This window comes from Acomys russatus, chromosome 3, assembly GCF_903995435.1.
Source record: "Acomys russatus chromosome 3, mAcoRus1.1, whole genome shotgun sequence".
Taxonomy (NCBI): domain Eukaryota; kingdom Metazoa; phylum Chordata; class Mammalia; order Rodentia; family Muridae; genus Acomys; species Acomys russatus.
Genome location: NC_067139.1, coordinates 79,003,355 through 79,025,831, shown reverse-complemented (window position 1 = coordinate 79,025,831; position 22,477 = coordinate 79,003,355). Strand labels below are relative to the sequence as shown.

The 22,477-nt window shown below is 40.1% G+C and overlaps 1 protein-coding gene across 1 annotated transcript in view; it reads right to left on the bottom strand.

Annotated features, from left to right (window-relative positions):
* Tmem260 (transmembrane protein 260) overlaps positions 1–22,477 on the bottom strand; it is a 61,387-nt gene that overhangs the window by 36,512 nt on the left and 2,398 nt on the right. Inside the window, 3 exon segments of the mRNA XM_051142968.1 lie at positions 1,068–1,245; positions 19,624–19,775; positions 20,476–20,507. Of these exon segments, the coding sequence (XP_050998925.1) occupies positions 1,068–1,245; positions 19,624–19,775; positions 20,476–20,507 (362 nt within the window).

The window sequence follows — 22,477 nt, the reverse complement described above, 5'->3', positions numbered from 1 at the left end:
AACATGAAGTTGTTTTGTAGTTGGTAAGATTCTCTCTTTGACTACACTGCAATTAGGCTCTGGCGAACTCTTCTCCACTGTCCAATTGCAGTACAGATCCTGTGCGCCCCATGTTTACGTCCCACCTTCCACAGTTCCACATCTCATCAGGGCCTGCTCCCTCCCAAGAATACTATGAATTTGGTTTGACCCAAATCTCCCTTTATCCTTATGTTTCCCTGGTTCCCTACTGGCTCTTTGGCTATAAATTTCTACTTTTTCTTTGTATTTGGAGTCAAGCCTGCTACCATGGTCCCTGTGGATGAACCCATGGAAGCCTGTTATGTCCCTTTACATGGTACATGGTATGTTGTGTCATGTTTTTCTCTTTAACACAATCAGAAAAGGCTGTTTTAAACAAAATGCTCTAATAGCACTGGAGATTTATGGGAACCACAAATAACTCATTCCATCTTTTGTTTCTGTATGCTAACAGCAAGGAAGCCTGAGCTAAGATGAAGGAACCTTCTGAGGAGCAGGGGTGAAGAGCTTAGAAGACAAGGCTGCAGATGGTTGTGGTTGCCATCTCCTCTCAGCAACTTGGATTTTTACATTTGATGCTCTTCTGGCTAAAAATAATTTATAACTGTGATCTTTCCTTAAGGTGGTCTATCCACAACTTGGCCTCACAACACACACACACACACACACACACACACACACACACTCACACACACACACACACACACACACACACGTGCGCGCGCACACACACACACACACACACACACACACACACACATAGGCTGGTCTATTAACCAATCGTATACTTCCCTCAGGACTCACTGGACATCTCATGATTCCCATTCTCCAAGCCCGTCTGAATTCTTGGGCAGGGAAAGAGCCATGCTCAAGAGCTACGGTGCTTCCATCCTAACAAAGGGGCTGAGAACAGTCTCTCCACCTGCCCAGATCAGCCTCGCAGGAATCACAGTACATAATGTGGTCTAAGCCCAAGTGAAAAAGAAATACATTTCTGTCTAAAAATTGAAACAAAGACTGATTTCACTTTGATCAAAATGGCTTACCTTTGATCTCTCCTTTGCGGCTGCTGCCTCCTCAAAACGCACAGTGAGCGCCATGAGCAGCCCTACAAACAGATTGTTTAAGCTAAAAACCTCGGCTGCAATGGACCACTGCCATGTTAGGCGAGAGAACGAAAACACCCCCGCAGCAAGGATTCCTCCAGCATGTGAGCCAGAAAGCCTGCAAACACAGATAACATGAAATCTCTTTCTGAACAAAAGGAGCTGACTTGATTTTTCTTTCAGAAACTCTACCAGCAGAAATTATGACAATCGCCCAGCCCTCTCCCAACACACTATAACCAACACAGTCTTCATATAATAATTCTAACAGTTTTAGTTAGGAAACCCACATGTCAACAAACTGACAAGCCTATGGACAGAATGAGGTTTAGTTCTCAGATCAAACTCTGGAACGTGAGCTAGAGAGATAGCAGCTACAGATAAACCTGTGCCATTTTCCTGAACATCCACAAAGGAAGATGGCCTAGCTGAAACTGTAAAACTTAATGAAATAACAAAACACCTATTCAAGAACATTTGATTCTCACATCTCATGGAATGTTGCATCCTAGGACCTTCTACCCCATCTCCCAGTGTGAGACTAAGGAGGTCTTGGTCAAAGTATTTGATGATGTTAAGATCTTGTACAGCCATGTTCTTAATTTCTGTTTTTGCATTAGACAAAGTTAAGATAAATTATAATTTTCAAAAGAGGCAGATGGGAACATAAATGTCAAAGGCTATACCTGCAAACAACTGCTGGCACTCTGAATGCCAACAACAGCCAAGCAGTGACCTAATGGGGCGCTGTACCGTAATTCAGAGATAATATTTGTGACAGGTTCTATGACCAAGCACATTAGAGTGTGTCTAGCCAGAATAATTCCCACCTTGCTACAAATCTATAACTATAAATAAACTACTGAGTATTTCAGGAGTTTTGGAAATCTAGTACCCACTACAGAGTATCTCAACGGGAGGAGGAGATCCAGTAACCCTGACGGAGTATCTCAACAGTACAAGGAGACCCAGTAACCCCCAATGAAGTATCTCAACAGTACTAGGAGATCCAGTAACCATTACTAGGCCTAACAATTATGATACTAACTTCTCTGAGCCATTAGTTTTTAGATATTTCTTTTTGTATAAAAATTATGAAGTAGTGGGCTGGAGAGATGGATCAGAGGTTAAGAGCACTGTCTGTTCTTCCAAAGGTTGCGAGTTCAATTCCCAGCAACCATATGGTGGCTCACAACTATCTATAATGAGATATGGTGCCCTCTTCTGGTGGGCAGGCACACACATGGGCAGAATACTGTATAAATAAATAAATAAATAAATAAATAAATAAATAAATCTTTTAAAAAATTATTAAGTAATTTTTGTCAGCCACTGTAAAAAGAAAAAAGTTAATTAAAAATTTCAACATTGGACCTGCAGTGATGGCTCAGTGGTTAAGGGTGCCTACTAGTGGTAGAACACACCAGCACTTGGGAGGCGGAGGCATTTGAGTCTCTGAGTTGAGGCCAGCCTGATCTACAGATCAGAGTTATAGAGAGAAACCCTACCTTGAAAAACCAGAGAGAGACAGAGAGAGAGAGAGAGAGAGAGAGAGAGAGAGAGAGAGAGAGAGAGAGAGAGAGAGAGCGCACTTTCTGTTTTTCCAGAGGACCTGGTTCAGTTCCTAGCACCCACAGGGCAGTTCACATGCAGAAGATCCAATGCCCTCTCTGGCCTCTTCAGGCGCTGCATGCACATGGTATACATATATCATGCAGGCAACACACACACACACACACACACACACACATAACATAGAAACAAGACATCAATCTTTTAAAGCGTTTTCAGCACCATGGGGGCTGGGATTTAGCTCAGGGACAGAACACATACACAAAGTCCTAAGTTTGACACACAGAACCAAAAACAAAAATAAAATTACTCATTAATCTTGTTTTCTAATTTCTATTTGCAGTTGATTTCTGCTCTCTCTCTTATAAAAAGTACAACTTGCATGCCAATCACAGACTCTCACTTTCCAAGAGATCCTGACTCAACTGACAAAGTCACTTCCTCCTTTTCAATGGTTTCCTATCAATTCACTACTTTTGGGTTAAATTTCTGTTTTAGAGCCAAACATTTACTATTTCCTAGCTTGTCTTTTCTTTTCTAATCTACTTTCCAATTTATTATATTAGATTCATTTTAAAAACATACTTTCCAGCCAGGGGTAGGAGATGCACTTGGGAGGCAGAGGCAGATCATCTCTGGAGTTCGAGGCCAGTCTGCTCCACAGACCAAGTTCCAGGATAGCCAGACCTGTAATACAGAGAAACCCTGTCTCCAAAACAGAAACAAATAACAACCATCACTGCATCTTCATGATTACCTAGCCTCCAAACCTCAAAATTCCTCATTGTCAGAATGTTGTCATAAAGGAGTCAGCCTGGAATCCAATCTTCCTATAAGCTGGGCCTCATCCTTTGGCTAATACCAGCATTATGCTCTCTGCTGATTAGCTATGTGCCTCAAACTCCCTAATGTGACATGCCAGCACACATTGGGGCTCATGTTGTACCCTCAATACAATGTCCTCCCTCCTCCTTCCTCTGTACTCGTATCTTACTCTTTTCTAAAATGTCTCTTCAATTCTTGGGTTCCTAGCTCATCTCTGAGTACCTCCATAGCTGTCCTATGTTATAGTAGAAGCACCTTGTTCCCAACATACACAGAAACAAGCAGAGAGTGGATTAACCTTAAGAGCACTTTTGGGTTTTGTTTTTTGAAACAGGGTCTCACAATGTAGCACAGGCTAACCTCAAACTCACCACAATCCTCCTGCCTCCATCTCTTGACTGCTGGGTTTACACGTGTACATCACCACAGATGGTTTTATTTATAACATTTAAGTGGAATGCAGTTTTGTCTATCAATCCAATTTTGGAAAGTTGTCATAAGATACGAGCATCTTTCCTCTACTTAAGACATAAATTAATGCAGTGGGAGAAATGCCAGAGTCAAGGGTAAGGATAGAACGAGTCTGAAACAAATTCACTTCTTAAAAGCTCTTTGTATATTCTAGATACTAATCAATAAGTGGGCAAATTCATTAAAGATCCTTACATGAAGAAGTATAAATGCCAATAAACTATGAAAAGGTGTTCACCACTGTTTACCATTAGAAAAATACAAATCAAGATTATATTGAGGTTTCATCTCACCCAGTCATTAAGATCCAGCATTGGAGAGCATGAAGGTAGGAGGAGTCCCTGATAGTGTACACAGAAATATCACTATGGGAAATGGTATAGGAGTGTCTCAAAACCCAAGACTAGAACTGACATAGAGGTCAAAGTCTGAGCCACCTGCAGAGCACCTAAGCGATGGTGTCAAGCCTCCACACTCATCACTATATGAATGAAGAAAAGAATGTGGCTTAGGTATCCGACGGAGTACTCATCAACTATGTTTTAGAAAATAAGTCAATCCCAGAAATATAAATACCACATTTCTTCTATGTAGAATTTTAGAAAAAAAAAAAAAAAAAAAAAAAAAAGCACAGCATGATGGTGCACACTTTTAATCCCAGCACTTAGCAGGCAGAGGCAGGTAGATCTCTCAGTTCAATGTCAGCATGGTCTCAAAGCAAGTTCTAGGCAGTCAGGGCTATACAGACAAACCCTGTCTTGAAAAACCTAATTAACTAGTTAATTATTAATTAATTAATTAAAAAAATCTTGAAATCAGAGGGGAGAATATTTGAAAGCTGGATGGGGTACAGAAACAGTAATAAGGAGGAATGAATAAGATCAAAATATACGCTCAACCTGCATGAGACTGTCAATATAAAATACATCATCTTACAACCATAAATATAGTATTTCTAAAGATTAACAATTTCCTTTTTTTCTTTTCCAAGGCAGGGTTTCTCTCTGTATAGACTTGGCTCTCCTGGACTCACTTTGTAGACCAGGCTGGCCTTGAACACTCAGATCTGCCTGCCTCTGCCTTCCAGGTGCTGGGAGTAAAGGTGTGCACTACCACACCCAGTGTAACAATTACCCTTTTCAAACAAATGAATTTGGGCTCAGATAGGTTCAGGTTCTTTTTGCAGGTTAGTTTCCTGTGGTAACTGATGGCTACAGCAGGATTCACACTGTAGCAGAGTGCCTAGTGCTGCAGTGTTGTGGATTCAAAGACAGGTGCTTGAGTTTTAATGTTAAGTAATTTATTCTGGATTAATAGCAAGTTGTATTTTGACTAACCAACTGTGTGCCTTTTGGAATGAGGAATGAACTAGAATAAAGTTTTGATAGTTATTAGAATTGTGTTCGTTTCCATGTCACATCAAAACAACATACTATTATGTAAGACTAAATTATATTCAAAATTTCTGTTGACAGGTTTAAAATTTTTTCAGAAACAGTTTGTTGAAGTTAGAAACCACCAAGTGGATAATTAAATAGAACCAAAGAGATTGACATTGTTGCTATCAACAAATCCTCAGGAAGAAAGCCAAAGATCTCCTAATGTATAATGATTTTAGACCTATGTTGCTATGCTTAAGATGCTCAACATATTTGAACTGATTACATCAATTAATAGAATTATGAACTGTTACTAGCTTCTCTTTTAAATATTTCATAGGATTGAAATATTGAAGGTTAAATTATTGACGTTACAGAGAAAATGTATTTTGTCACCTTAGACTTCCCCATGATTATGTTTGGCTTTTCCTCAAGAGTAACCTCACGCCAGCAACACCTGAATGCTCCCAACCTAAGATCAGGATGGTTTTGCACTAAACTGTACACTCTGTGCTAAAGTTTCCTCAATGTTAGAGAAATAACATAAGAAACTGTTGAGTAAAGTTATAGATGAAAAGGTAAGCATTTTTTATCAAAACAATGATAAAAATCAAGTCTATGACCATCATATTTAGCATCCAGAGAGCTTGCTCAGAATCAAACTAATAGACCTGGGGTTTAGTTCTCAAGCAATCTGAGGACAGAGAGCAATGGGCTTTTTACGTAGTCTGGCAGCAGGGTACGAGGGGCTGGCTTATTTCCATTCCAGTGAGTACCTATTGTCCAGGGTTTCTCTGTATAGCCCTGGCTATCTTGGAACTCACTCTGTAGACCAGGCTAGTCTTGAACTCAGAGATCTGCCTGCCTCTGCCTCCTGAGAGTTGGGAATAAAGATGTGTGCCACTAATACACAGCTCTAATGCACATATTTTTACATTGCTTTTACGCTAACATTCAGAATTAGCATTACTGACTGTATAGTTTTGCACCATGCATGAAATGGCGGTGGATTAGGAAAAGGGGTGATTTGACCTACCTGCTGTGAGAAACACCAGCATTCAGGAGCAATGCATACAAGACGGACCATCTCCAACCCGCCCCCTTGTCCCCCCCACAAACAAAGTGCTTGGGCTTGAGCCAAGGGCCTCAGGCATGCTAGGGAATGGCCAACTGCTAAGCATCTGAGGTTGGAGACTGCAAAGCCTACGCTATGAGTAGCAGCACTGGCCAAGCCAGGAAAGGAAGAGCAGCAGGCCAAGGACAGACCTCAAGAAGAGAAGGGAAGAGGATGAGGCTGGATTGGCAAGAGGAGGATGCGAAGGCAGTCAGAAAAGGATACAGATAAAAAATGTAGAGTAAAGTGTAACAGCATGGTCTGGTGCTTTATATTTGATTATTATTATTTTGCTCCCTGGGATCTGGCTGCTGCCCAGATGTCCTTGTTGTGTAAACCTTGCTCTACCTAATTTAAAGTTAACTGGTTAAAAAAAAAAAAAAGCCTATGCCTGGCAAGACAGAAGTGAAGGGTGAAGCTAAGATTCGCTGGCTTTAGGGACAAAAGGATCATGGGAGAGAGGAGAGAGGAGACGCATATGGGGAAGAAAGGAGGGAGCAAAGCTGCCATGGGTTTGTTTGGAGAGAAGCCCATGGCTGGATTGGCATGCATGGGTGGAGGAAGCGACCCAGATGAAAGACATAAGCAAGTTTTTCTGTAACTATAGCTGGGAAGTAGCCCAGATGGAAATGATTAGAGCAGGTGGCATGGGATGGGGGATGGGAGCTAACAAGGTAGCTTAAGGAAGTATCTGCCCAGCCCCAGGTAAAATGGGGCCTATTCTAAAATACAACAGGTCTCTGCGTCTTTTATTGATTATGATAGTGGGTTAGATAATACTGTCATAATAATTATAGGCTATTTGATAGTAAACATTATTAGTCATTTACATTTCCTACAACAGCAAGGGCTGACCACACTGTGGAGCATGAGAGAAGTGGGCTAACTGAAAGCTAAAGTATACTAGAAATTGTGTTGGAAAAGAAGATGTCAGATTATTAGAGGCTGCAGTAGGCCAGGTACTAGAACCTGGACTCTCGCTGAAGGCGTCTCAGGATAGAAAAGTGTCTAATAAGGCAATTCTTAAATTTCTAAGTTTTCCATATGTCCCGAAAGCCAAGGTTCATGTGGCTGTGAAGAGATGGGCTCTCTACCCCAGTCAGGTTAAGGACGCGGACTCTCTAGAGCTTTGGAGATGGAGTGCTGCACAGCCTCTGCCAGGAAGCGGTCTGCGTGCATTGCTCACATCCTCCTTCCTTGACACTTCCTGTTTCATCTTACCACAATGCAACAGAGATAGTGACTAAAAGCAATCTGGCCTTGGAGTGTGTTCAGGGAACCATTTCAGGGCCATGGCTGGGCTCAGCATTAGTCTCACAGTCACATCTGCCTGGTTCTTTTACACTCTTGTTCATTGCTGAAAACAGCTCCCAAGCACGCCCTGCCATGGCTTTCTGGACCTCTACTGTGTTGTTCATTGCTGAGGTGACTCCTCCAGGCACACTCTGTAAGGGTGGGATCTGGGCCGCACACTTCCCTGCTCCTCCATATATAGCTCTGGGTTTCTATTTCCCCATGACATTCCCACAACATGCTTAGGAACACTTGTCTCATGCTACACAGTTGGACTGCTTTATCTATTAGCTGACTTCAACTAACAACAACATACCGGAAAAAAAATACCCTCCATATTTCAACCCCTTAGTTTCAAACTTATGTATGTCCAACTGACTACTATGCTACCCCAAATCTGATGTCACAAGTCACTCAGTGCCAACCTGAACAAAATGAACCTTTCATCCTCTACCTGCCACAACTCCTGCTATTTTATAGTTTATTTCATGATTTTCATGATTTACTTTGGTTTTCTAAGAGAAATGAAACAAGGATTAACATTTCCTCTTCCTTTCTCCCTGCTGAACATCTCACACTTGCCAATTTTACTTCCTAACTACTTTTAAAAAATATTTATTTTTATTTCAAGTGTTTGAGTATTTGCCATGCATATGTGTATCAAGTACATATAGTGCCCATGGAGGCCAAAGGGGCTGTCTGATTCCTGGAACTAGAGTCACGGACAGCCATGACTACCATGTAGGTGCTGAGAATCAATCCCGGGTCATCTGAAAGAGCAGCAAGCACTCTTACTTGTCCGGCCATCTCTCCAGTCAGCCTCCATCACTGTTAAATTCATCTCCCTCCACCCACACCATAACTACCCTATTCCAGGTATTAGTAATCACCCCGAGCTTAAACCAGCCCTGAAGCATGATAAACCCTAAGGCCTATGTCTACCATCATCACCAAAGTAGAAGAGTCAAAACTCACTCACTCTTACACCTGTTGGCACTAACCCTTAATGGTTCCTCTTCTATCACAACTGTAACAGAAGGCCATGACCATAGTCAAACTCTGTAATGATCTGGTGTCAACCTATATGCACCCTCTTCCTCCTTATGCCTCCCTTCCCCTCCCCTTTCCTCTTCCCATTGTTTCTGGGCTAAGCTGAAGCAGAAAATCACAGCAAAAGGACATGGCAGTGGAAAGATATAGCAAGACCAGAGAGGCCAGGATGAGACAGACCTTGTTGCTTTAAAAGAAAATGCCAATTGTTCTATTTTACCAATAAAGACTCAGGAGCCAGATACTGGGGTGAAAACCTGCTAGCTCAGAAAGACAGAGAAAGCACCCACCTGACCTTCCTACTCAGCTCACCTCCCAATAGAAAAGGCCAAAAAGGCTCACTAGCTCAGCTGACAGCCCAGGAGGAAAAGGCAAAACATTCAAGGCCAAAGGCTTGCAAGCTCAAAGCTCAAAAAGCCCAAAAGGCCAAAGGCCAAGGAGCTGAAAAGCCCAAGAGCTCAAGCCTCTTCTACTTCTACACGCTGTCTTACATACTCAACTCACAGTCCCTCCTACTCTTTAATCCCAGCCAGCTGGTTTATGGCTCTGCCTCTTGACCTAGGGTTAACTTTATTAAATCCTGTGTACTGAAAGCTCTTGGATTAAACATGTGTATAAGGCTGGCTGAACCACACCTTAATCACCTGCTTACAGTAAACAGAAAGTTCTTGGAATTAAAGGTGTGTGTTAATGGCTCAACCATAAGAAACAGGGATTTACAATTCACAAGCTCAGGGATCACAATAAGATCAAATATCCTGCAACAAGACCCCCCCAAAGGCACGTTTCTAGTGACCCCCTTCCTCCTACCAGGTCCCACCTGCTGGCTCCCATCACCTCAACTCAATAAAGGCATCAGATTTTCTAAGAAGTTCCCTAAACTTTTACTAAGATTAGGGTAGTTGCCTATCCTCTGGGAGGTCAATAATTTAAATGTATTAAGTGATAATGGATTGTTTATATTCCTAAAAATAACTGATTCTCAGGAATATAAACTTTTTACTGTAAACAATAAAAAGATAATAAAATCAGAACTGGAGAACTTAAAATCCTCTATACAATGTATTACAAAGCCTCCCACGCCCACCCTGGACTACTGACGCCACTGGATAACCATGTCAATACAGTGTTGCCTCACATACATCTCTGGTACGTGTATGTTTGGAGAAAAGCTACTTAATTTTTTGGAGATAAATATTTTTCACAATTGTATAGTTTGTTTTGTTTCGGTTTTTGTTTTTGTTTTTTTCTTTTGAGACAGGGTTTTCTCTGTGTAGCTTTGGCTGTCATGGACTCACTTTGTAGACCAGGCTGGCCTTGAACTCACAGTGATCCACCTGCCTCTGCCTCTCAAATGCTGGGACCAAAGGCATGCATCAGCCCCACTCAGCCTTCACAATTGTGTATTCTATATTTATGACACAATATGAACCCACAAGTACACGCGCGTGCGCACACACACACACACACCACTCAAAAGCTCCATTGTGTTTTCATTTGACGATTCAGGAACCTTATCTCATTTTTTCTTTTATTTTCTTGAACAAACCTGTATATAAGTAATCTTTCAAAAAAACCAAATAGAGTTAATAATCTGCTAAGGCAGAATCTTGAAAATAAAATTTAATAAAAATTAAAAGACATACAAAATTTCTGACCGATTCACACTTGGTCACACCAATAGTAAACAGGAGGGAAGGGAGTTCAAGGAGGGGTAGATTCACTAAGATACTTAAAACAGTCTAAAGACACTATTTGTGGCGACTTAAGTACAGTATTAAAAATATTGTTTTCCTTTCTTAATCTAGTTTTTGTTTGTTTGTTTGGCTGGCTGGTTAGTTGGTTTTTTTCAAGATGGAGTTTCTCTGTGTAGCCTTGACTGTCCTAGACTCACTCTGTAGATGAAGTTGGCTTCGAACTCACAGAGATCCACCTGCCTCTGTCTCCAGAGTGCTGGGATTAAAGGTGTGTGCCACCACGCCTGACTAATCTAGTTTTTTATAATGTGAAGTCATTGTTCTTCAAAAGTACAATGTATTTTTAGAATTACTGACTTACAGCCGAGCCATATGGAAAGCACATATTTTGAACATTACTGCTGTGATAATTTAAATAACACAACCATTATGCTGTAAAGGGTAGCCACATACCAGTATCAATAACCAAAACCACATTTTTATACTTCTGAAGAGGTATGCTTAATTCTAAAGTGTCACACCAGTAGAGAAAAAACAAAGATACAGATGATTTAAAAGATTGGATTGAAGTCACTGAAGTGTGTTTTATTTTTATAATACTGGGGTTTCAACACAGGGTTACAGACAGAGTAGTCAAGTGAAGCACAACTCAGCTATATGTCCAGCCCTCTTTGAATTTTACTTCAGAGAGAGAGAGAGAGAGAGAGAGAGAGAGACAGACAGACAGACAGACAGACAGAGACACACAGACACAGACAGAGAGATGAGGTCTCTCTAAGTTTCCAGACAGGCCTTGAACTTGCTATATTCCTATCCCATTTTCCTGAGTAGCTCAGATTATAAGCCTGCCTGCCATGTCAGGCCCAGTTCGTTCTATTTTTTTTAATAAACATATTCTATATATAAATATATTATGATATATTTGTAGTAAATGAATCTTCTTGTTTTTTGCTTGGGTTATCACTAAAATCATGTGGTTCACAGCCAAACATTAGGCAGGCAGAGATCCCAAATTAGTTATCTTCATCGGGTCCTTCCCCTTGCAGCTCAGGGAACCCTATGAAAGAGGGGGAGGAAGCACTATAGAGCCAAAGGGTTGAGGGCACTAGAAGAACATGGCCCACAGACATCAACTAAGCAGGGCTCCTAGGGGTTCACAGAAACTGGAGCAGCAACAGCAGAGCCTGCATGGGTCTGCGCTAGGTCCTCTGCATATATGATATGGTTGTTAGCTTACTGTTCTTGTGGAATTTCTAATACCGAGACTGGGGGTGTCTCTGACTCTTTTCCTGCTCTTGGGACCCTTTTCCTGCTACCGTGTTGCCTTGCCCAGCCTTGATGTGAGGGTTTGCGCCTAGTCTTATTGTATCTTGTTATGCAGTGTGTTTGGCTGATATCCCTGGGAGGGCTACTCTTTTCCAAAGGGAAATGGAGGAGGAGAAGGAGAGGAAGGAAAAACTGCTGTTGGGATGTACTGAAAACAACAACAAAAAACCATGTGGTCTAAATTTATGACAGCAAAGAACAACGCAAACAGACATATGGAGACAGTGTGAGAAGGGTGCTCAAGTCTTTTCAATTTCACTAAGTAATGCAAAGGAAAGAAATGTTCTGCTCAAGTAGAGCAGCTGAGACGGTTTTAAGACAGTCTATCCTAGTAACTGTGTGTATCGTAATTCTCTAACTAAAATATAACTGCCTTCTTTCTGGTCCATAACATCTGTGAGACCCAGAAAGGGCTCCTAAGAAAGCTACTTGTTGTGGAGTAGTCCCCTTACTAATAGAACAGTGCTCTTCTGTTGACACGATGGATAATCAGGAGGTTACAATTTACACCACTGACCCAGATTTGCTAAAGATGATAACCTGCATTTTTCTTTCCACTACATGGTATTTGATTTTCATGTATAGTCACATATTTGTCTAACCCTCAATCAGAAGGCAAATAACAGAAACCTGAAATTTGTTCCAAACATGCATTTGATGTGCCTCATAAAATTCATGAATGCTTCTGACTTCAGTGATACTTGCACAAAGAACCCCACTGTGGGTGCACCAGCTTTCATCTGTACTGAATGTTCCAATTTCAAGTAGGTGGAACTGCGTGAAGCAACATATGACCATTAGTAGTTACAAATTACTAGTAGTGTCACTTCCTGTTGACAACTAAAAAGCACACTGGCTTTGAGGAAGGAAGTATGCTAAAGCAGAACACAGACAACTGCACATCTTTTTCTTTCTTCCTTTCTTTCTTTCTTTCTTCCTCTCTCTCTCTCTCTCTCTCTCTCTCTCTCTCTCTCTTTCTCTCTCTCTCTCTTCTCTCTCTTTCCTTCCTTCCTTCCTTCTGTTTGTTTGGTTTTTCAAGACAGGGTTTCTCTATATAGCCCTACCTCTCCTGGAACTCACTCTGTAGACCAGGCTGGCCTGGAACTCAGCGATCTGCCTGCCTCCGCCTCCCCAGAGCTGGGATTAAAGGCATGTGCCACTACTGCCCAGCACATGCATCATTCTTACCCTTCCTTATTCTTATTTTTCTGAGTTTTAATCACGAAGATGATGTAAAGATTTCCTTTTGGCTTGTTCACATAATCAACAAAATTTTTTATCTCTCCAGGCTATGAGGAGAATGGTCAAACTAGAATCTTAGGCTACAAAGATCTAAGCACTGTTATGTGTCTTTCTTTTGGTGTCATTCAACATTCTTGTAGTAAATATGATGCTCTGAGTAGCTAATGTGTCAAGTTCTAGTCAGTCAGCTGAGAGCCAGGGGAGCTAAGCCTTTTCATTTCCAAGTTCAAACCTGATGAACAAAAATCAGTAATTGAGGACATGGTATATTCAAGTTTTATCTCTTTAGCCACACCACTAGGCCTGAAAAGCTATAATCCTTACATTTTTTAATATAATAATAATAATAATAATAATAATAATAATAATAATAATAATAATAATAATTATCACACAATAATAAATAGAAAATAAATAATAAAATAATAGTAGTACACTGTGACATTCCCATCTCAGTGTTGTCACTTTTGAGAAAATCACAGCCAGGTTGCTATCCTCCCTGAGCTGACCAAGACTACTGTTTTTGCCTGTAACAGCTACTGATGCTCTGAAGGAAAACTGCCATGTGTTACTCATGATTTAAACCATATGAAAGTGGAGGAAATTTTAAATCCTTCAATAAGGAAAAACTAGGTAGTAAAACTAAAATGGAAGGAATAAGACTGCGAAGTGCTTCCATAAATAAATGTAATTAATCAATTTCCGTGAGAATTGAGATTTACAGGCCAGCATGACGGTCTCACAGAAAAAGTGACTTGCAGTCAAACCTGAAGACCTGAGTGTGAGTTCCAGGAGCTACATGGGGGAGGGAAAGAACCCACCCCCTTGAGCTGTTCTCTGACCTCCAAAGGTGCACTGTGGCATGTGCCTGCTTTCTCAATGCCCCGCAATATGTTCCCCCCCTGAAAAAAATTAACCTAAATAAAGCTATCTAATAAAGCTATAAAATAAAGTCTAAAACAATTCATTTTATTATACTTTACTATCTCATATCTAAACTAGCTGGAAGGATGCCCTGTGTTTGTATCCCAGTGTTTGTATCCCAGTACCTGCTAAAGCGTGGTTACAGAACACAGTTCATTTTGTCTGCCATATGTACAAACACGTACAACCCAGAAATGAGCTCGCTACTCAGTCCTGACAGAGCACCTAGCATTCAGCAGCAGCACTGACACTGGCTCCAAGTGTATTCCAGCACGTGACTGTCACAAACCCGGGCCATGGTGTCTCTCTCAACACCCGAAGTCTTGTTAACTGGAAGCTTAGAAGACGGCCTCATTTTCACACTGTTAAGACGTTACAAGTGTAGGAAGTAAACACAAACTAGCCAAGTCATTAACATCAACAGAATGAGGGCACTAAGCTACTTTCATCACCAACACTAACAAACATGGAAAACAAGAAACTGAACGTAAAGTATCTGACTCACCCAACGTTATGAAGGGCATTTTAGTATTCAATTCGTTACGGTCATCATCCATCTTTTACGAGTTTGAAAAACTCTAAGTCTGCATGAGTTATAAGTTAAGTTTTATTTATAATTTTAAGAAATATGTGCATTTATTAGCCAGGTGGTAATAGCTGATGACTAGTTCCAGTAGCAAGCATCTCGGCAGGAAACAGATTTAGCAATTTAAATGTTTTATAAGTTTTTGTAATTGAGGAAACTTTTCATAATCTGACATTTGTTAAAACTACTTATTAGAAATTATGCAGCACAGTGGCTGTGGAAATATGAGCCAGCTTCACAATTATAAAGTCAGCCTGTGCAGCCCTCCCCTATTGTACATAGTGGCATAAGCCCCACGGCGGCCTATCAGCTAACTGGCAGGCAGGGGGCTGCTCTATTCAAAGTGAGAGATACAAGCTGCAGGGCAAAAACCTGGCAGCTCCCATCTGACCCCACAATCCCCTACTGGTGACAGCTCCAAGCTCCATGGCAAATTAGGCCTTCTCATATTACAATTGGAGAAGACAGATTCCATTAGCAGTATCTGAAATTGAGTGGAGAGCTGCACTGTTATCAGACTTGACTCATAAGCACTGCTATTAATCAGAGCTATGATAGCATTTATATATTTCAAGCTATCTGCTGCCGCTGTGATATTCTGCTACAAAGGGTTGATGGGACTTAGGAAAGTGAACAATAGAGCTTTCTGGGAAAAGCAGAGTAAATCAAGAAAGTCTATGACTTCCGCACATTCTGAAGGGATTGCGGTTTACATAAATTTTCTCCCAATTGGAGATTGAGCTCTTCCTCATCTTACACATGGGATTTAGTTGTCACTCAATGGTAACAGCTGTGAAAAGGTGAAGCGGCCCACCGCTCAGAATATTGCCTTCGCTTTTAAAGCAATTAACCCATGAACAGGAGGATACCTGGTGATATCAAAGGGATTAGGCCAGCCAGTGCATTATTAACATCTCCTTGAACTAATTCTAACTCTGACTAGCTGTCAGAAAAGACTCTACAGTCTTAAAAGAGTTTTGCCCTGCTTTTTCTCCCTTCAAAATGAAGTACTGCTATTTGAGCCTAATATGTCCCTCAACTTATAAGAAAATGCAAATGAGCTGGGCTCTTAATATGCTTAACCAGCCAAAGTCAGTGCAAGTCTAACACAAGTATGAGGAAAATATATGACCAACTAACCAGGGATCAAGACAGGCACTCCCCTGAATGGAGATGAGTGCTCTGCTACTTCCTATTCCCCTCCAAGCATGAAAGCCTGGTGACGATCTGTTACTTCTGCATAGTTACTTCTGAAATTAGGAAGCACCACACATCATTCTCTATGGCAATAACCTAAAACACTTTCTGAGTTGGAAAATCCAAATGTCCCTTAAGAAGGAGATTCTGCATTCTCCAAAGTATGGCATTTTAATGTTCTATTCTTTATTGAATGGAATCTTAATAGAAGCTGTAAGAATAGCAGACATACTGCTCAGAATAATGCACTTTCCAAAACTATAATCAAATTAAATTTAGCAATGAATTAATGTTTAGAAATATGTAATATGAAAAATGACAAAATTACATGCATAAAATATGGACATAAAATAACCTGGCAGAAGATATTGTTACTTCAATTGGTGGTAATTTCTTTGTAGTCCCAACACACCACTGATTATTCACACACATATAGTCTACATAATATGTTTTACACTAAGATCTGATTTCTTACCACAGTGCTAATGGTCTCAGTGCTTTTACAAATCTGCAGAACAGGGACTTTTAGAAAGCATAGGATATGCGTATTTATTGGATGGTTTATCTTACTCTCCTTAAAAGTGAATTTTGTTATAAAAAAACTAGAGTATGTTTTACTTTCATTTCTCATTGGATGCTCAATAAACACCGTAGCATGGATTTATCTGTGGTTTCATCTGGCCACTAACAAGTGGAGATCATCACCACCATCGTCCTCATCCTCACATGCTGACTTTTAAAGACATGGAGAATGTATTTCTTACCTTATACCTTCCCAAACAAATGACACAAGATGTCCCCTGACTGGAGACTGCAAAGAGTTAACCCTTCCTGAGGTACAGCGCACAGGAAATATGTCTGAGGTACATGATCGATGATGACGACTTAGCCCTCTCCCTAGTTCACTTCATACGATCTGGTTTGGAAAATAACTTTGAAATCGAATAGTAAGCAAAGTCAGATGGCATTCATATTTATGACTTAAATTACCTATAACTTAAAAAAATTATATTTAGCATCTAAGAATTAAAAATAGGATGCTTTAAATTGCATACTAACAATTTAAAAATGATTTACCTTAGTGGTCTTTAAAAAATCCCTGTTCTTCTAAAACACTAACTTAATTACATAGCCTTAATATAAAGATATAGGGATGAATTAAGTATTATTTCATTAAAATGAAAGATAAAGTTCCTCTAACAAAATGCATGCTTTAAAATGCCCCAAAGGGAGCATTACAGTATTGCCACATGCTCACTATTTTTAATTCAATAAATTACAATGACACAACTGCTTTCAGTGTGCTATTTTACTCATGTGCTTCCACATTAGAGTAGATCAAATACAAATGAGTTCCTGCCAACCATTAGGAAAGACTGACAAAAAAATGCAGTGTTAATAACATCTTAGGGCGTTTAAAAGCAAGAGAAGGACACAAGAAAGGCAAAAATTACATAGTAATGGAAAACAACGAATAAATTGTTCTTTCAATCTAAGTCATGTTTACTGAAGAAAATGGAGCTTTTTACATCAACACATTTAAACAGAGATTTGCTTTTGAAATGCAATCTTTGTTTAAAAGGTACAGAAGGTCTTTATGTCTACCCTGAGAGCTGAATACAGCGAATGCTATGCGAACAATTACCTGGGAAAAAAGCCCTCTAAACCTGTTAAAAGAATTAATTTACTGCATACCAGTCAGCACTAGCCCACATGTACAGAAATGCTCTCTTAAGGGTGGGGGCGAAGAAAGAACCAAAGTGCTTCCTGGATCAAACCCTTCAATATTCAACAAAAAAATGGAAAGATGACTGTCTATAAATGAATAAAGTAGTGAAATGTCTCCGAGACAGATTCTGATCAAGGAGGAAACCTGTAAAGGAATATATTTACTGTATGCCAGGACTGGGAAAAAGCCACTGTTGTAATGGCTGCACAAAGCCTCTCCTGCTGCTGGGTTTATAATTCATAGAAGAAAGGTTTCAGAGGTTAAGTTCAGGTCATACAACAAATGAAATTGTAACAAGCCAGCTGACATTGTATAATGTCTTCTTCCACTCAATCAATAGGCTACTGTTAGTCCTATTACCATAGAGATGGCTTCTCCTTTCTGAAGGGTGTCTATTGTTTGACAAAACAGATTTGCCACTTGAACTGGGTTGTTCCCAAAGGAGGTGTACCTTGTCAGTTATTTGTATTCAAAATAATGAAGTATTTTCATATTAAAGTGTATGTGAGCAATAATGTTGTTGGATTCTTTTTCCGGGAGGAAACAACTTTTCTGAAGTACTGTATTAGTAAAACCACTCAGATCGCCAGGCTAGTAGTATTAGAGTTCAGATTTAAAATGTCAGCAAGTGCAATGATTCACCAGCAACGCTGTGTGTTCCAGCCAAAGAGGCACATGCTAATGTGCTCATCTAAGATGCATATAATCAAGCACAATAAGTAATGAAAGCTATTTTTAAACTGGGCAACTGAAGGAAAATTATTGTCCAAAGCTATTTGAATTTGGAAGAGGTTTTTAAATATGATTTTTAAATTAGTAGCTCCCCATGGAATGGTATCAACAATATGTGAAAAAATATGAAAAGTTTAAGCACATCAATTGTCTTATGTGCCTCAGAGTGCACACATGCACACGCACACACTCACATCACACATGTTCATAGTAATGAAGTGTATATCTTAAAGTTTCTTGTGAAAATACATAACTCATGTGTTCAATATTGAACAGCTTACACTCCAAATTTTAACTCAAATATTTAAAAAATAAAAAAGATCAGTTTTTTTCAATGAAAACACTATAGGTACTTAGTCGTAGAAGACTCAGAGAAATAGTTTTAATCAAAATTATTCCAACTTTTTAGAAAAAAATATTCATAGCACTAACCAACCCAGGCAGAGACTTTATTTTAAACACTGCCTCTTAAAGGGTTGAGTGTCAATAAAAATATGTGAGGTTAAACGGAAACAGGTCAAGTGATATGAATAAAATGTAGTAAATTATAAATAATTCAAAAGAAATTTAGAACAAATTTAAAGGATAATACTATGACTATTATATTAAAAATCCTAGCTGGTAAAATTAACATTGGAAATTGAATCTACTCAAATTATACTTTATTTTAAGAAAAGCTTACAGAAGCCTGATTTTTTTCTTCCATTTCCCACAAAGTACAATTTGTATCTTTTGGTATCATCCTCTTAGGAAACAGGTCTAGACTACGTTAAGAATGGAGACAGAAACACCAAAGGCAAACGAGTTTACCAATATTCTAAACAAGTAACCAACTTAGTAAAAGCGCAGCAGCGTCCCACTAGGAACAAGGCAGCAGGATCTACACTGTCTCCCCTCCCTAGGGCTGCAGTGGACGCTGTGAAACCTGACAAACCACACCCCAGGTGTGCTTCCCCTGGCTAGCAGCCTCATACAGCACGTTCATATTCATACTATCATTCGGTAGCAGGTCCAGCCTGAGAGGCAGCTGCCCATCCACAGCATGGTGAGTAATTAGGTGAGCGTATCATTTATAAGGCAAGCTTTGTGCTGCTGGGTTAAGTCAGCCCACCCTCCCTCATCTTGGTAAAATGACAAACCTCATTAGTTCTGCCTAGCCAGAGAACTGTGACAATGAACAGGTGACACCCACAGCCCACTGTACAAAGCAGAGCCAACTGTGTACATCCGAGGGGTAAGAGGTGCAACCATGTGACCTAGGGAAGCCACTTAAGCAGCAAAAGGTTTTACTAAAGTGTGTAGCTGGCCAAGAGGAACCACAACTCGAATTACTCAAAACTGACTAGTCAACTACTTTACCTGAAAACGGTGAAAAAAAGGAGGGAAGCTGCTACCGCTCCAAATAAACCACAGAGAAGATTGACTCGGTAGGCGACAGAACCAAATGGGAAAAGTGTGATTGCCACGTTAGCTGCCAATGTGAACAAAGGGTAGCCGGGAGGATGGGCAACCTATGGGAAAAATGTAACAGTGAGATGGTTTCATCTAAAACGATGTGTAGCCTGGCTTTAACTGGAGAGTAGTCCTTTTCTCAGGCAAGCATGATGACTATGTCTCAATGACTAAAGGTCTGAGCGGTGGCTTCCTGTTGTAATGTGTGACAATATAGTTCTTTTCCTAAGTGGATCTAGCATGTCTATCATATGGTATGTCACCTAAAGAAAAGGTGACATATCCTACTGTCAGTCCTTAAGCAGTTTGCGCTCTACAGTACAGTCGGGTCATTTAAAAGGTTACTGAAAACAGGCAGGTCCTGAAATATCGTCTCGGGGAGAGTTGAAAGACCACACTGCTATCGGATTACCACCATGCTGACAGTCCTAAGGTCCTGACTAAAGGGATCACACACTATAATAAAGTTTATTAAATAATAAACTTATTAAAATTGTTAACCCGATTTATTCTCTGCAGCTTATACAAAATTTGGGGTGGTAATACGCCAGGCACTGTATATATGTAAAGGCTTTGCTTTATAATTTCAGTTAATTGGATTTAAAACTTAAAGTAAATTGTCACGTACTGTACTTATAAGTTACTAAAAACTAGGGCTTGAAAATAAATTAATCTACTTTATTCCATGCTTAATTAAACTTTCTTAATTCCTAAAACTGTTAATGAGAGCATTGATTAAACAATAAAACTAATACTTACTCCAAGCTCATGTGCGGCCGTGATCAGTTCCCCTGTGAAAAAATAATGTAAAACCAATAATTACTATTACAGAATGACACTCCTCCAAAGTTTTTAAAATCCGGATGCTTGCATTGGGGTTTTGCATTAATTTGGCTGGATAAAACTGTAAATCTGGAGAGATTTAACAGCATGAAACAGTCTAAGAGTACTTTCTCCCATAGGTCTTATTAACTCACTGACTGTCTTCCAGAACTTCAAGTAACTGGTCAGTGGAAATACAGGTGAATTCCCGTTAAGAAATCATTTTCCTTCCTGAAAGTTGTATTTACTTGCAAATACACGAACACATTTACAGATGTGATGTGATGTGCTTCACTGTGTCAAGAATTTAGCACAAATGCAATTGTAAAGCAGCGTGGTCATAGCTTTGGCCTGTTATCTTAGTGCTTGGGAGGGGGAGGCAGGAGGATTACCCTAAGTCTGAGGCCAGCCTGGGCAACCGAGTGAGACTGCCTTTCCTACAGGGGGAAAAAAAAAAAGAGGCAGCTGACATAAAAAATGTGCAGAGGCAAGTTTGGTCACTCTGTCATGTATTCATGTATTTGGATAACTGGCTACATTAAGTTAGGTATCTTTAAACAATCTGTATTGTTTTGGTAAGCTCTCCCAGAATATATTGCTTTAAGCCAGTAAGTCCCTCTGTTCTTTACTTGGAGTTCCTCAGCGCTAGTGGTGCATTCTAAGCTTACAGCCCAGGAAGTAGCCCAGTGTCTGTTACTGGAATTAAGAACAGCACTTTTGACTCACGTCCCTACACAACAGCAAGGTGAGACTTTAGTCCATAATAGTGAAGCGTGGTTACTGCTGCTTATTAGCAAAGGCACTAACACACACTTTCTATCTTCTGAGAGATACCAATACTCTGTCTTTAATCTACTGTCCTGGTTAAAAAAGTAGACCTCCACCTTACCTGGTCTTTTTACTTTAATGTATGTTTGTTCCAAAACTATTCTTGACTGCAACATCCTCCCTCCAAATTATACAAAACCAAGAAGCTGGATCCCATCCCCAGTCTATAATTTCTCAATGGCTTCTGTTACTTATTAAGTTTGAGTATCTTAGCAAGAATAAGGGCTTCTCCAGTCAGGGCTAATGGCTTCAAGGTCCCTTTGGCAGCCCTGTTTCCACATACCCTATGCTCCCCAAATCTGAATACCAGTGTGTCCACTAGAGTGGTCCTTTTTCGCACCCCCACCATCCTCTCACCCTGGAATATTTCTCAACCTTTCTTCCTTGTCAGGGTCTGGTTCAGCATGCCACTTCTAAGTAGACCTTTCCTTACACAGCTCCAGCCCCAGCATCCTCAACCTGTCAGGCATTCCCTCTCCTCCACAAAACTCGTTCATCTATTCAGCACTTTCCAATATAGGATTATATCCTAGCCAGTTGTTTTCACTTCTCACTAGGTTTAAAAACACCATCATATCCACTCTGGGATCCCACCAAGAAACCACTCCGTCTCCTCAGAAGCCAGATCCATGCTACTTCCTTAGGTCGATCTCTGATGTTGGTGCCTGAGAGACTGAGGTACATTTCATATCCAGAACTTCACACTTCATTTCAGAAAAAATTATTTAAATGCTTGTAACTGTTCCCTGTGTAGCTATGCAAAGGCAGTGATCTTACAATTATACTCCACAGCTTTGCTCGACTTTGATCTATTTTTGTTCTTATCTGTGAGACTAAGTACACCGTAAGTTCCAGCTTTCAAGGTCACCATTCTCCTTCACTCAGAATGTATTCAAACTACACTGTGACATTAATGCCATTTCCTCTGCTTTTACACACACACACACACCAGTATTTTTATCCCTGGACTTCTGCTGCTATAAAGACAATCCGGAATTTGACAAAATTCTTGGCAATGCTCAATCTAAACTAAAATATGCCACTGTTTAAGATCTATGATGAATTCATGACCAAGAGCAAAGGAAACACTCTTAAAATGCATGTGAAGAGG